General features: G+C 35.9%; 1 protein-coding gene and 1 pseudogene across 2 annotated transcripts; one reads left to right on the top strand and one right to left on the bottom strand.

The window, feature by feature from the left end:
- Positions 1 to 8,530: 8,530 nt before the first annotated feature.
- Positions 8,531 to 12,420, bottom strand: mab21l3 (mab-21-like 3; the record flags this gene model as incomplete). The annotated part of the gene is made up of 7 exons (XM_079426335.1): positions 8,531 to 8,764; positions 8,891 to 9,085; positions 10,478 to 10,659; positions 11,205 to 11,496; positions 11,827 to 11,898; positions 12,007 to 12,147; positions 12,373 to 12,420. The coding sequence occupies 7 exons, from the start codon at positions 12,418 to 12,420 to the stop codon at positions 8,531 to 8,533; spliced, it is 1,164 nt and encodes a 387-aa protein (XP_079282461.1).
- A 2,540-nt stretch (positions 12,421 to 14,960) lies between these two features.
- LOC306875649 (dnaJ homolog subfamily C member 28-like) lies at positions 14,961 to 15,962 on the top strand (annotated as a pseudogene). Its single transcript has one exon. The product of its transcript is annotated as a dnaJ homolog subfamily C member 28-like (transcript).
- Positions 15,963 to 16,835: the final 873 nt, after the last annotated feature.

The following is a 16,835-nucleotide window of genomic DNA, read 5'->3' as shown; positions in this document are numbered from 1 at the left end:
ACATCTAAGGTTTGAATCCCCTGGGACAACGTTGTTTTTGCCGATGCATTTATATTACTCTTTATAATTATGTGGCAAAATTCACATCAATAGCTTGCTTAGGATAAGATAAACAATATATCATACAATATATATATATATATATATATATATATATATATATATATATATATATATATATATATATATATATATATATATATATTGCTATATAGCCTACAGTGAAAAGATTGAAATAATTTACTGTATCTATGTTTTTGAAAGAAATATCTTCTGCTTACAAAAGCTGCATTTATTTGAACAAAAATATAGTAAACACAGTATTGTGAAGTATTATTACAGTTTTAAGGAATTGTTGAATTATTAAAATAGTCATTTAAAAGAACTATATTAAAATGTCCTTTATTCCTGCAATAGCAAAGCTGAATTTTCAGTAGCCATTAATCCAGTCTTCAATTTCACACGATCCTTCAGAAATCATTCTGATGTTGATTTGGTACATAAAAAGACTTCATTATTCCAATAAAATATGTATTTTATGATGCACACAAATAAATCCCCTTTACAGGGTATAATGAGTATTAAGAAATCTGGCAAAATTTGAAAAATAGTGTGATGAACATATATTAAAGAAAAAAAAAAGTGTAATAGGATATTTTCTGGTTTCTTTCTTCTTCTTCTTTTTTTAACAAAGCTTTCCCTCTGTTAAAATGACTCATTAATTTAAAAAAAAAGAGTGAAGAAAATCAAATATATTTTCATCATCATTTGCTTTTTCCTCCCTTACATGTTTTACACTGCTTATGAGGAAACCATGACAATGTGGGAAACCAAGAACAGCGCCAGGAAATCTCAAGTGGCTAAAAGATAATACAATCCTGTTGTTGAGCTTTACTGTGGAGCCAAAGAGGGGTTGCTGTGTAGTCTTGACTTGTCCTATAACATTATATTATGCAATATCAGAATTGTTAGCTTATGTCTAAATACTATTGCATTTTAAAGCCGTTGCTCTGTCTAAACGCTTAACATGCTATCTTAGAACCTATTATGCAAGAGCTTTGGCGGCAATCTGTGTATATAGCTAAGACGCACTTTTCTGACGCCAAACATTCTTAAACGCCTGAGAAATATCAGTCACACACAAGAGAATGAGCTGCGGATAGTGTGAAGCCAGGCCATTTCAATGGATTTTCCAATTTCATTTGATGCATTGCTTTTATTTTGTGTGTAAGTCTGTGATTACAAATGGTTATATCACTCAAGCCTCTGTTTGGTGTTTTATCTGTTTATGCCAGAAGGACACAGATGCTACCTTAGACAAATGCATTGTAATTCTCCTCTTTCAATCCCTTTGATCTGATACAAATCCATTAAAGGTATTTCTCTCGTTGGGCCATATCAAAGACCCGCTCTGTTTTCTCTTGATCTCCGTCCAGCTTGCATTCACCCTCTCCCCATTTCAGATGTCCATAGAAGTTCAAATATAGACCACACACACCTTTTTAAATAGCTCAGGTACTCTTTCTTATAATGGATCCTGTTGTAAACAAACACAAATGTGTCACACTATAGACAAGGCTTCAGATAACACCAGCTATACCTGCACTGAGATACAATGGCCACTGTAACGGTTCTGTCGGGAGATGGACAAGCCATTTCTTCTTTCCTAGAAGAGCACCGGTGCTGCTGGGTATTCTGTCTGAGATCGTATGACCTCGCTTTTCTGATGCCTATTTGTAATGAAGTGTCAAAACCTGTCAGAAAATGAGAATTTGAATTATTGGGGATGTGACCTGAGCCATGACAGCAAACAAAATGACACTTCATTTTAACATGGCATATCAAACAGCAGGTTTGACAAAACACATCTTTAGATCAGATGCTTGTATGTGCATATAGTGGAACTGCTATTGATTTTGCATTTTAAAAAGTTGCATCAAAGCCATGTTTAATGGCTATATTGTTGGATAAAAAATGTCTCACCTATTGCTCATAGGTTCATTGTAAAAAATATCCTGTTAAATTTACTGTGGATAACCGACAGCTGTAGTTGCCAATAAATAAATAAATGTCAGAAATAAACAAATATGGTGACAAAGTTTTTAGGAATTGTAGATTTTACAACGGTAAATTATATAGTAATTTTATGTTTTTTTATAAAAAAACAATATTTAACATTATGAGATGTTACAGTACATTTCATTTAGAATTTAATGATGACAGAATATTAATTTATGGGTAAACTCCAATTTATTTGTACAATATTAACTTTAGACGTTTCACCAAACATACTGTTGTTGACAATTGCTCTAATAATTTGGTCTTAGAAGAATCTGATTTGAAATGTTTGAGTTTAAATGGAAATGTCAGACTTTTTATTACAGACTTTGACATCCTGGCATCTAAAATTCATGAAAATGGATCTGCTCAAAAACAAGGCATAAACAAAAATCTCTTCCCATATTTATATATTTCAACATTGGCTGGGTTTCCCAAAGCACTAGCTTTATACTTTCATACTCCAGTTATCATATTCTGTCCTTACTCCCTTAGTTTCTGTCTGTCTTTGTGTATTTGTAACTGTCAGTCTATATCTGTGTCAATGGGAGACACTTCATCTTCACATCAGTCCCGATGTCACACCAGCCCTTCTCTATCCTTTCCTCTGCCCACAACCAAACTGCATGCGTTTCTCTCTATCAGTGCACCTGTCACCGCTGTCTGTCTGTCTCTCATACTGTGCCACTCAATCTTGTCTTGATGCTGAATATCTTTGATGTTAGCTCTGTCTCCAGCTCTCAAAGATGCAATAGATGTGGAAGTATCTCAAACACTGAATGTAACAGACGGTTCACATTTTTCACATTAATGAATAGTTCCCCCAAAACTGAGAACTCTGTCTGATTTATTCCAAACCCCTTTGCTTTTTCCCCATGAAAGAAATCTCAAGATTCAAGAATATTCACATAGATTATTGCAACCACAAGCTGTCGAGCTTTAAAAAGTCATATCTGTGTCGTAGGAATCACTAATGGATTGCTTACAGTATATGATACTTTTACTGTTTTTTATTAAAAGCAGTCGGTGTGAATAGTGCACTATATTTCAAATCCTTCCCATATGACAAAAACTGTTTTCAGATGTATTATTTAATTTACTTAAAAATATATATCCACTCATATATTTTTGCCCAGTATGTTAAATATAAACATATTAATGCTGTCCAAAATATATAAAAAAAATACATTTTGTATTTACCCATTGTTTAAGACCAGACAGATTTAATACATTTACCAAATATTATTATGTTTACACAAATATCTTTCTTTAGTTTACCTTAGTTGTAGAGGTTCTAAAAAATAATTTTAATTTGCATGCAAATATCTTTTGCCCGGTTTTATATATATATTCAATATATAGAATAAATGTGTTATTTTAAAGTCCTTTGTTTCACCTTATGTAATTTATTTTGCCATTCTAAGTTTTAAATAAAATATATTTTAAATAAAAAAACACATTCCTTTAGCAGTGCTGTTTACAATATATGTTTAGCATACACATTGAATAGCTTTCTTTACATATGTGAATAATGACTTAAATTCATAAAACAAAGATTTTCAAGAAACATGTAATATATAGCTATAAGATGTATAGACTAATTTTATGATATTTCTGTATTGCTTTTTAGAGTGGTCATTATAAATGGTCATTGAATGGATCTATATGAAGATGAATATGACAGCATAATAGTTTAAAATGCTAATAGAGTGATTAAATAATGACAGAATTTTCATTTTTGGGTGAACTATTCTTTTGTTAGTTTTTTTTAGTTATGGTAGATATCTTGCACTAAGTGGTAATGTTAATACAACACATGGTTGACTAGAAGAGGCAGAAAGTATGTTTGCATTTGACATGTTTATGGGAAGCAGGGCTATTCCTCAAGCCTTAACATAATAACTCTTGCCACCCAGATGACAGAACGTCCAGGGAAAGCTGTCTCACACTGAAACCATTATGCCATCGTCCCAGCAGGATGTTACGCACAATTGTTCCTTTTCAAAGCCAGCGTGAAAGAAAGCGTGTAACAAAGAGTGAAAGAGAGGGTGACTATGTTTACCGCCATCCAAGGGAATGTTCCCTCAATCATTCACTGAGGCAATCACAGGGCTCTCCTCTATTTGAGTGCCCTCACTGAACTCAGCCTCAAGAGTAATTCATGTTTAATAGTACATGATGCAAAACGTGACTGATTTTTACTAATCACAGTAATCAGACTATTGGAACTAGAAGAGTAAAGGAGACAGAATATATAGAGATGGAAAGAAAAGGTGAATGAGAGACAGAGGGAAGATGAGGGTCTCCCGGTCTATTGCGATGCATGAGCAGGCGCCTGGCACCCAAAACAAAGAGCTGCTTGTTTCTTGAAATACACTGCGAGTGAAAAGGACTGCATTAAAACACATGGCACAACATATAAATACAACTAGAGGAGTTATACGCACAAAACAGGCCCAAAGGGCAGAACTTTCCTACATGGTTGAAAGGGAAAAGTGAGGAAGATGTCTTAGGAAGACAAATGTTAAATCTATCTTGCATATGGTTACTAATGATTGCAACTGAAATTAAGAACATTGCAACGCTCATTTTTCAACAGTAAACTGTCTCTGGCATGTAGACATTGATTACATACCATGAACGTGTTAAAATATTAAATTAAATTTGTTAAAATATATTAAAATAGAAACCAGTTATTTTAAATTGTAATAAAATTTTAATTTTAATGTTTAAATATTTATTTTAATAGTCACACACACACACACCCACAAATTTAACATTTCTTATTATTATCAATGTTAAAAAAAGGTTGTGCTGCTTAATATTTATGTGGAAACTGACATCTGCTGAATTGTAAATGTATTCACTGTCACTTTCGATCAATTTAATGCATCCTTGCTAAACAACAGTATTATTATTATTATTTTTTAAATCTCAATCGTAGTTTCTTATAGCTAGTGAGGGACTTACTGGTGCTCAGTTCAGCTTATGAAGCTTACTGAAAAACATAAACATGTTTTTAGCCGGCATAATTCTGTAATTATGGCATCTAACAGCACGAGCTAACAGCTGAAGCTAACAAGCTAAACACTGACCATGTAAAATGCTGCTAGCTATTTTGTTTTTAGTCAGTAGCTAAAACAAGATGGTGTCAATTTGCTACTCACTCAGTCAGAGCTTGAACACCTCTATAACAAAAATGTCCTTCTGAACGAAATAAAACAGCACAGCTACAGATGGAGACATATGAAAAATATGAACTAACAGAAATATGATAAAGCTGTTTGATGTAGGAATATGATATGAATAACTTGATGTTTAGAAGATGTAAAACTCACAAATCTGACACCTTACAATTCTGTCACCTCGGGGCGATAAAACATATTCATTTTGTGAGAAAAGCTAGACTATAATCATAAAGGCTCCCGGCTTCAGTCTTATGCATACTTACCCTGCATTTCCACTCCAATGATGGATTTCTGCACCGAAGAGATACAGAAAACAATGCTTCAAGCTGGATGTTGGATATTACTCAATACTTCAGGAAATGTTCTGGGTGGCTGTTGATATATTGATGGATATGTTGGACTGTTATTGTCAGTTTGAGTAGCTCCTAAAGGGGTTTGGCTCTTCAAACTGTAAATACAAACTTGTGTAGACAATGTCAAAAACACTTTCCAGTGTCTATGCACCTCATTTACATACTTTTTCAACATTTAGCTAAAGTTATCAGGGTGTAGGCATAATGCAAACGAGTTTCTGTGTAGTTAGTAAATGTATTTTATTTTATTGGTGACCTGTTTTAAAACAGAACTTGGGTCTATTTCAGTTATATACGAGTTATTATTGTTTTGGTGAATGTCTGGTTCTCAGATTATAAAAAGTATGGCCCACTACAAAAACGAAATCCTCCCTCCCCCCAGTAAATTCTATATGTTGTGAAGGGGGCCAGCTTCAAGTGTTTACCTGGGGGTCCTCAGCGCCAGCCTTACACCCTGTCTAAGCATGCGCTAGTGCCTCATCCCAGGGTGTGCATGAGCGATCTGGGTGCCAGTAACCAGATGCTGCTTCAAGGCACAACTGAAGCAGCAGACACGTCAAGTCTTTCGCTGGAATTGTGTTTAGCATACTTAACCCGCTGAATGAAGCTTCACAAAGAAACTTCACTAGACAGTCGGTATTGAACTTACCTTTCTATCCTGCAGTTACAGACGCACTGAGCTCGAGAAAGAATTCAGTTAAGGCGCAAATCTTTAGAACGTGTGACGTCACTGAGACTAGCTGTGTGATTTGACCGTTTAGGCGCTCAGAAGACAAAGACTTCTGTCCTTGTCCATGTTCCAGCTCGGAGTGTGCGCACAGAAAGCATCCTCAACAGCAGATTCAATTCTCTTTCACAGCTTATTGCACTTTTAATCATACTTTTTAAATATCAAGCACATTCTGCTCTTTACTTTCTTATTCATCCATGTTTCTTTGTTAATAATTTCAAACTGTCCCACCCACTGAAAGCTGTGAGGATTATCATACTTAAATACAACACATTTGTAGGACATAAAAGGTCTGCGTGGTAAAGGCAAAAGTACGAGGTGAAATGTTAATGAAATGAACTGTACAGTATTTCAGTCCAGTCACTTTTTTATATACTTTCAGATTATAATAATTTGTTACATTTATATAGCGCTTTTCTGGGCACTCAAAGCACTTAACATAGAAGGGGGGGAACCTCCTCAACCACCACCAATGTGCAGCATCCACCTGGATGATGCGACGGCAGCCATATTGCGCCAGAACGCCCACCACACACCAGCTTATTGGTGGAGAGGAGACAGAGTGATGAAGCCAATCAGTGTATGGGGATGATTAGGAGGCCATGATGGTCAGAGGCCAATGGGGAAATTTGGCCAGGATGCCGGGGTTATACCCCTACTCTTTTTCGAAGGACATTCTGGGATTTTTAATGACCACAGAGAGTCAGGACCTCGGTTTAAAACCTGCTTTTTTACAGTATAGAGTCCCCGTCACTACACTTGGGCGTTAGGACCCACACAGACTGCAGGGTGAGCATCCCCTGCTGGTCGCACTAACACCTCTTCCAACAGCAACCTAGCTTTCCCAGGAGGTCTCCCATCCAGGTACTAACCAGGCTCAACCCTGCTTAGCTTCAGTGGGCAACCAGTCTTGGGCTGCAGCGTGATATGGCTGCCGCTGCTACATTATCTCTTCTGTTCTGAAAATCTTTATTTTCGTCATTGCCACAAATAAACAGTTTGAATCTGAGCACAGGGGCTCTAGGTTACCATAAGCCTAAGTGGTTTGCAGTTGATTGCTGTCACCAACAGCACTGCACACTTGGCTGGCATAATGGTAAATTATATTATTATTCTAATCTTTTCATTAACTTTGGTAGGCTATACAGCGTAGGAGTTTTAATTAGCTGTTTTTTAGTCTGTTTTTTAGAAAGCTGAAATTTACGTAAATTTCTACGTATTCAAACTGGCAGTGTCACAAAGTGTCAGAACTTCTGGGCACGCTATTTTTGTCCAGAAAAAGCAAAAAAGCAGTGTGAACATAACTCCTTTTCTGTTTAATGGATGAAAGTCAATATGGGTTTGGAATGACATAAGGGTGAGTAAATAATGTCTAAATTCTCCTTTGTGTAGGCTAAACTATTCCCTGGATGTCAAATGATTCACTTACTACTACTCAGTGAATCTAGCTTGTTCTTTTTTTTTTTTGTAACAAAACATATCCTTAGCTAAAAATAGAAATGATAGTTCTTTATTACTGACCTGTGCAATTGCCTAGTCATGTATACTATGGACATTAGACCTCTTGTAACAAGTGTTGCTGTAATCACAGTGCCCTCTTCTGGAATAGAATAGAAGGGTTCCTATTATACTGAGTATGGTTGGAGAATGAGAGTTCAGCATCTAACCCACATCTTATCTGAAAAGTCCATCTTTTCCAAAAAGGCATAGATCATTTGAAAATAACACTGTAAAAAGTGTAAAAAGTTGACTTAACTTAAAACAATCGAGGAAACCCCTTGCCTTAAAATTATCAAGTAAATAATAATAATAAAAAAAATAAGTTAAGTGAATTGTCAGGTTTACTTAACTTATTATTTTTTTAAATTATTATTTACTTGATCATTTTAAGGCAAGGGGTTTCCTCATTTTTTTTAAGTTAAGTCAACTTATCACTTTTTACAGTGAAACAAAACAAAAACATCATATAAAATAAAAATTGTGCATTTCTGATGATAAAATATTTAATTAATTCAGCATTGTTAATGTCAATTATTAAACAATTCTGGTGAAAATTTCAGGATCAGACAGACATAAGAAGGAAATACATGCATACTTTATCCAACCACAGCCTATTACCATGATCATCTCATCAATATGATGCAGTCAGAACAGAGCACAGCTAACATAGATCTATGCCATCTAACCCACAGAGGAAGCTTCTAATGAACGTATGTTCCGGGGTTGTCCAGGAAATTATTGATCTTCTTTGCCACGTCATCAAGCTCATTAGTATTGCTGTATTTCAGGAGGTTGTGGGATCGTACAAAGTAATGCCGGAGATAATGCTGGCTAACACACTTATGTAGCTTTTGCACCAGCCGTAATACACATCCTCTGAAGTCTCTCCAGTCCCTGTTGCAGGGGTACTTCTCACATGTCCAGAAAAGCAGTGTCTAGATGATGTAAAGACAGTGGGAAAGTGTGTAAACCTGAATGTGTATAAACAGTATGATGTCTCAAAAACAAAAAAAGAAAAGTGACCGGAAAGGAGTGGAAGGCTGTTTTGCTTGGGCTGGTACCTGTAGGTGGTAAGCAGTGATGACGGGTTTGCTTCCAGGACACCAGACGTCCTCCTTGAGCTGTCTGACCACCCGATAACACTTCCTGCGGCAGCCGCCGTCGTCATCTATATTGGTCAACAGCACCTGCTCTGCCCGTGAGAAGGACAGCAGCCAGTGGTAGTTTGATGTGGCCATTAGATTGAATCCAAACGACTGCAGGGGATTTATTAGATTAATCATCATTATATTGTATGTAAACAGTACTCAGGCCATTTCCTTTTTATTAGTTAATAATAATAATATGTGACCCTGGACCACAAAACCAGTCTTAAGTAGCAAGGGTATATTTGTAGCAACAGCCAACAATGCATTGCATGAGTCAAACTTATCGATTTTTCTTTTATGCCAAAAATCATTAGGATATTAAGCAAATATAATGTTCCATGAGGATATTTTGTAAATGTTCTACCGTAAATATATTACAACTTAATTTTTGATAAGTAATATGCATTGCTAAGGACTTCATTTGGACAACATTAAAGGCGATTTTCTCAATATTTAGATTTATTTTTTGCACACTCAGATTCCAGTTTTTCAAATAGTTGTATCTCGGACAAATATTGTCCTACTAAAACATCAATGGAAAGCTTATTTATTCAGCTTTCAGATGATGTATAAATCTCAGTTTAAAAAAAACTGACCCTTAAGTTTTGTGGTCCAGGGTCACATATTAAAACGTTTATATAATAATTATTTAATGCATTTATTTAATGAAAATTACAGTTTAAAAACGTAATACTGTGAAATATCATTGCAATTTAAAATAGCTGTTTTCTAGTTTAGTGTATTGTAAAATGTAATTTTTCCTGTGATAGCAAAGCTGAATCTTCAGCAGCCATCACTCCAGTCTTCAGTGTCACATGATCCTTCAAAAATAATTCTAATATGCTTATCTGGAGCTCAGTTGTTATCAATTATTATTGGTGCTCAATTATTATTAATAATGGTTCTTATTATTATCAATGCTGAAAATGTCTTTGCTGCTTAATATTTATGTGAATAACGTGATTTCTTCAGTATTATTTGATGACTAGAAATCTCAAAAGAACATGTATTTGAAATAGAAATGTATTCGAAATAGATATCTTTTGTATCATTATAAATGTCTTTATCATTACTTTTGATAATTTTAATGTGTTCTTTCTGAATAAAAGTATTTTTTGTTCTTTTATTTATTTATTCTTTTTTTTTAGTTACTCCAAACTTTTGAATGGTATGTATTATGGCAGCAGCACACCTTTTTTTTACTTTGATGATAATAAGAAATGTTTCTTGAGCACCATATCAGCAAATTACAATGATTTCTGAAGGATCATGTGACACTGAAGAATAAAGTAATGGCTACTGAATATTCAGCTTTCCCATCACAGAAATAAATTACATTTTAAAAATAAAACAGACAACAGTTATTTTAAATATTATTTCACAATATTACAGTTTTATTGTGTTTTTGAAAAAAAATTATACAAAAAAATAATAAAAATATATTTAAAAATTATTATATAAATGATATATGCAAATTCCTTTGTATATATACCCACTGACCTTAATACAGCGAGCACGCTCTGTGGAGGGCCATCTTCGAAAAAGCCGAGGCCACCTAGCTCTCTTTGGCCAGTAGTTCATTAGCTCCAGTGTAGGAACCAATTCCACCTCAATTTGTGCCTCTGATGTTTCCACAGCAACACGCACCACTGACCCAACTGATTCCAGCATACTCACCTTACCTGTCAAAGAAAGGTGAATAGAAAGTTCAAACAAATTAAATGTAGCGTGTATATATGCTGTTACACTTTATTCCTGGATTAATGTTGATCCTGGATTTATTCCTGGATCAACATTGTTGTCAACCAGTCAGTTTTTAGGGTTAGAAATGGGATTACTTAGGGGCTTGAACAAGCTATCAACCTATAGTTTCATGTGATTTTAGCTCATTGGAATGTTGATATCGTCACAATGTGCTAAATGGTGTTCATGTGTGTGGAAAACCATGAACACCATCAACACAACTGAGCCTGTGGGTCAAATAAGAAAGCAGTGCCTTTAAAAGCCCTGTCTGTCCAATGAGGAGCTTTTTAAACTTCATACTATTTAATTCTAAAGATTGTCTTTGGTACTCACAATTTTTCCCCTCAAACCAGTTCAGTGAAAATCCTGCTAATATCTAATTTCATTGGTTAAGCCTAGGGTTAGGTGTTGTGTTTGGTGTAGGCATTCATCACTGAGATTGACATGACCAATGAAATGTTTAGCATCATATAAAAACTCTAACTTGTTAATCCGCAAGTCTTAATGGATGCCTCCAGGTGCTCCTTGAAGACATTCACCACCTTGGCAGGCACAATATCACCCTCAATGACCATGTGGGTATCATGCCACTCCTGACTCGGATTGACGAAACTCTCCAGCTCCAGCCACTGGTGGAGCTTCTCTGGCTCACGGACCGGTGAGAGGAGACGAGACCCACTCAGCGTGTAGTAACGCCACTGACGCGTACGCCTCTCCTTATAGCCCACCAGACCTTGTAGGGGCACCGAAATCAGGAACAGATTTGGAGTGAGCACCTGCCGAAATGAACAAAAAATCTATCAGTATATACAAAGAGCAATGAAAACACAAACAAACAAACAAACAAAAAAACAAACAGCTGTATAGTTTTACCATATATATTCACATTTATATAATAAATAAATTATATGTCATGAATTGCCAACAAGATTACATTTTTATTATGCAAACAATGAAGATATAAGATTATGACTATGCGTTCAGCTTTATGTATTTTTTTATATGCATCCATATATAGCCATACATGGTGCATGCATATATATTGCAGTACATTGAAAAAATATTTTTGCTTTGTAAGCGATACAGCTGACAGTTCTGTTGCTTACTTGGATGGCAGGGTTGTATGCACATCTTCCTCGGAGTAATGCAGACCATTTTGACACTAAAGCCGGCTGGTCCTAAATTGGATTGTGGACACCAAAGGAATTATGATGTTACAAAAGGAGCCATAATTAAAATGCAGTTATTCATTGTTTAATAGACAAGAGGTCTACATGAAGTATTACTTTGAGGCTGGCATTATGAACTCCAGAATTTGCAATGGACTGGAAACGAGCATCCTTTGAGCTGACATCAGCTGTAAGATCTTTTATGATTTTCTGCACATCTTCTACGGACTTTGAAACCTGACGATGCCTGAGATCCACCTGACAATAACATATTCAGCCACCATTGACAGCACAACAGAACAAAATTGTGTAAATCTTATCAAAGCAGTCACCCTTTTCTTTGAGCTATCTGAATAAAATAAAACAAAAATAAAATAAAATACTTTAAGCTGACTGCAAATAAAATAAACACCATGATTCAGTTAAAGTTAATATTTTAGTCTAGTTTAGATCTCTGCACACATGACAGCATAAATAGGTCACCTGATTTTGCAAATAGTTGTCCAGATCTTCATCTGAGAAGTTGGTCATTTTGCAGTCTATCCTTAGAAGTGCTCTTTTTGAATGTTATTTTTAAGTCTTCTTTCCAGCTGCAAACCTTGATGTGAGGTCTATGTGGCCCTTTTTGCGGTTCTTTTGTCCCTGTGTATGTGTGACACAGATTGTGCAAGGGAAAAGCACTTCAGTAGAGACCCATTGATCTCACAATATTGATTTCTGAGATGCTAAAAAAGCTCTCATGGTCCTCTGGGCAAACGAGTTCACCAATTGCTTACTCACATGACAGATCACACTCATAGAGAAATTTGAATGTAAACATCTGTTTCATTTTAATCTAGCATTGTAGATAGTGGAATATACAAACATCCAGATGGATCCCACTAACTTCTGTAACTTATGTATTTATATCAGTCTGAATATATCTAATTGATATAATAAGCTAGTTTCAGAAACAACATCAAATAGAGGCCATTTTATATATGAGATGATATAATGTATAATATATGGGAGGGGGTGGGGACCTCGTGGCCTAATGGATAGAGAGTCGGACTTGTAACCCGAATGTCGTGGAGTCTCAGGTCCTCAGGTGGGGGTAGTGAATAACCAGCACTCTCTCAATACCACGACTGAGGTGAGAGCCTTGAGCAAGGCACCAAATCCCCAACTGCTCACCGGGCACCGCAGCATTGGCTGCCCACTGCTCTGGGTGCGTGTGTTCACTGCTGTGTGTGTGCACATGGATGGGTTAAATGCACAGCACAAATTCCGAGTATGGGTTACCATACTTGGCTACACATCACTTCACTCACTCACTCACTCACTCACTCACTCACTCACTAATTATAACCAAGAGGTCTAATGAGGTACAAAATAAAGGTTTCAGGTTTTCATTCAAGAGTGCATGCATGGAGTGTCATGCAAAAGATCCCTCAAAATGTCATAAATTCATTTACCACAATTTACTACATGTGCATAAATTGGTTGGCTTCTAAAACAGCCCAATTTAGGAAAGGTCATATGAACACAATATGGAAAAAGACTTGCAATCACTGAATGCAGGCCACCCATTAACACACATTAACCATGTAGTCAATGATGGAGAGAAAGTGAACTAATGGTCTTCTGGGTCTAGCTAATTAATTGTAATACCAGTTCATTAACATCATAAATATTACTTATTTATGCAGTTAGGTGTAGAAAACAATGAACTCTAAAACTATTAAAAAAAAAAACTAAAACCAGCCTGAAAGGTATGCTCAAAGTCTAGCTCAAAGCAAGTCTCACAGAACAGCCAGACTTTCATCAGACTGTGCAAATAGGATTGCAGCAGATATGTCCTGCACATAAAACAGTGAATTTAAAAAATATATATTTTAAGGAGAAAGAAGCCTAAGGCTGAAGATACACAGGGCAACTTTTTGAGCAATGTTGCTGGGCAACTTTGGTTAATGTTGCCATCAACAGGCAACAAGGGGATTTTGTTTTATATTTGCATTAAAATGTAAAGAATATATTGGAAGTGAATTAGATTTTTGTAATGAAATGTTAATTTTGATGTATGTAACACAGGGCCCATGACCGAAAGTATCCAGATAGAAATGTGTTACCCATTCTCAGTGGGAAATCATCAGACCAAGTGTATCATCAGACCAAGTTATGAATTTTCCTGCAAAGTGGCTGTTGAGATTTGTCGCCACCTAAAGGACAAATTCTATACCGCGCTTTGCCCTGAAAACAACATATATAACAACAAACCCCAGTGCACAATCAAAACACAAAGACATGCCGACCTAACTCACTCTGCAGTGGAGAAATCCGAGCTAAATCAGTGAGATATGCCCTGTTCGTGTTGTATTTAGGTTGCATTATCGTAAAGTGTCCATAGGCTAGTTTTGAACATTAGCTTTTATGCTACAACAAACTTGACAATAACACTGGGGGTGTATGTCGGCAATATCACCAAATATCATCTAGAAACATTATAGCACTATAACATTAACAAAACACTGCAAAGATCTGACGTAGCAAAAATCTAGCTAACTTTAGTCCTAAACCTACATGAAATGTAAATATAAATGAGCTCTAATTGATTGGCAGTTTCTCGGCCAAAATAAAAGCTTGATGGTTTTCTTTGAAAACGCCATAAAACAGCCACTCTCTCAGAAAAAAAGGTACAAAACCTGTCACTGGGGAGGTACAAATATGTACCATTTTAGGTACTACTATGTACATTTAAAGTACTTATAGGCACCTTTAGGAGTAAATAAGGTACAAAGGTGTACCTCTTGAAAACGTACTGCACCAGTGACAGCATTCGTACCTTGTTAACTTCATCTAATCTGTCTCAAAAAGTATTGGCTTGTAAAATTAGCACTTTAACACTGTAAAGTATTACAGGTTTCACAACAATGTTTTACAAATTTAAAATTTGAAAACGAAAAAATTATAAAACTGACATTTACTGGTGTTTGGTTTAAAATTTGTTTTTAAATCAGTTAATTTCATACACAAGAGTCAACTGAATTTTATTTATTTTTGTGTTGCCACTCTATATACTCAATATAGGCACAATGAGCTGCTGGATGTTGTTACGGTTGCACAGCGGGGACCTCCGCAGATCTCTCCTTCCTCTGTACTGTTCCCTCAGCCTGCGAGCTTTCAGTTCTGAAGCTATCAGCCGTATACTGCAGCTGCCTGAAGATGGAGCCAGCGACGCTGCAGAGGTCAAGGAGGCTTATCTACACATGGCCAAGCTCTATCATCTAGATTCCGGCGCTCCCACAGCAGACGCAGCTCTGTTTTCCCAGATACAGGAGGCCTATCGGGCTGTTCTTTCCTGCCTTGCACGGCAGAAGTCAGCCTCACAGTATACCCAATCGATGGAGGACAAAGAGGAAGATAAAATTAAAAGTAATGCCTCTCAACACAGAAATTACCTCAGTTTTGAAGGCATTGGTTCTGGCACTCCAAGCCAAAGAGAACGACAGTACCGACAGTTTCGTATAGACCGCGCCACCGACCAGGTTCTGGAGTATCGACGGAAGGAGATGGAGAAGGCGGCAGCGGACGAAGAAGCCATGGTGGCCCGAGATGCACGTTTGCTCAGCAAGAAGATCAAAATCACTCAGGCGGTGGAGAGGCTGGTTGAGGACCTCATCCAGGAGTCGATGACCCGTGGAGACTTTCAAAACCTCAGTGGCACTGGCAAACCGCTCAACAAGTTTGATCATAACCCATATGGACCTCAACAGAATCCTTATTGACAACGGTTACCAGCCTGAATAGATCGTGGCTTAGAAGGAGATTATGGAAACCATTGCTAAAATGAGGGCAAGGTTGCAGGAGGTCAGGGCCAGGCTGGGAGAACCCATGAGACACTCAGAAACCCTCCAGTGGAAGGAGCACTGCGCTGTCTTTGCTGATGAACTGGGGAAACTCAACAAGAAGTGGACAATTTCAACCTGATTGTGCCTCTTATGAGCAGGCAGATGGTACGTTACAGCCTTAAGAGAGAGCTGGTGAACACCAGACAAGGACAAATTACCTCAGACATGGATGCAGAATCTTCTTAAATGAAACTGCAATAAAATGCGGAGTCGTATTTCACCTGTTGGCCTGTTATTATTAGTGTGATTAAGATTATTTTGCACCTTCTTTGTTTTTATTATAACTGTAATACAGTATGAAACAATTATTTTGTTTAATTAAAAACTAGAAGAAAATTAAAGACCATAATAAATAAATAAATACTATCATGCTGATGTATAAATATTTTCATATTTTTACTAAAAAGGAAAAATCTATCTATCTATCTATCTATCTATCTATCTATCTATACATATATAAAAAAAATATCTTTATTATATTTTATTACATTTATTTTTTATTACATAATAAAATATTACAAATTAAATTATATATATTTTTATTTTTTTATTATGTAATTGATTGATCTGTGATGGCAAAGCTGAATTTTCAGCAGTCATTATTCCAGTACTTAGTGTAACATAAACCTCCAGAAATTATTATATCGTGCTCAAGAATAATTCATTAGTACCCATTTTAAAAAGATTTGTTCTGATTAATATCTATATGCATGTTCAAAAACTTATACAATTCTTTTTTGATTTTGGGGTGAAATGGATCTTTAATATTAATTATTAATATGAACAAATTAAGTTAATTATTTGACATAAATATTAATGTAATATAGTAATTATGTATAGTAATAAGGAGGCTTGGTCTTTTTGACACTATAACATTTGTCCCAAAGGGCCCTAAAATCACTTAATAAAAATAATTTACTTCCAAATTTATTTTAATTACAAATTTAATTACAAATTACAAACAATCGTTCAGGATCAAGCATGCAAGTTATTCTTGGAAAATCCTATTAGACTTCTCAAACATTCCGTGACCTTATAAAAGCCAATTGAACATGATCA

This window comes from Barbus barbus, assembly GCF_936440315.1.
Source record: "Barbus barbus genome assembly, chromosome: 10".
Taxonomy (NCBI): Eukaryota; Metazoa; Chordata; class Actinopteri; order Cypriniformes; family Cyprinidae; genus Barbus; species Barbus barbus.
The sequence above is the reverse complement of the archived record's forward strand: the minus strand, read 5'-3'. Positions and strand labels throughout refer to the sequence as shown.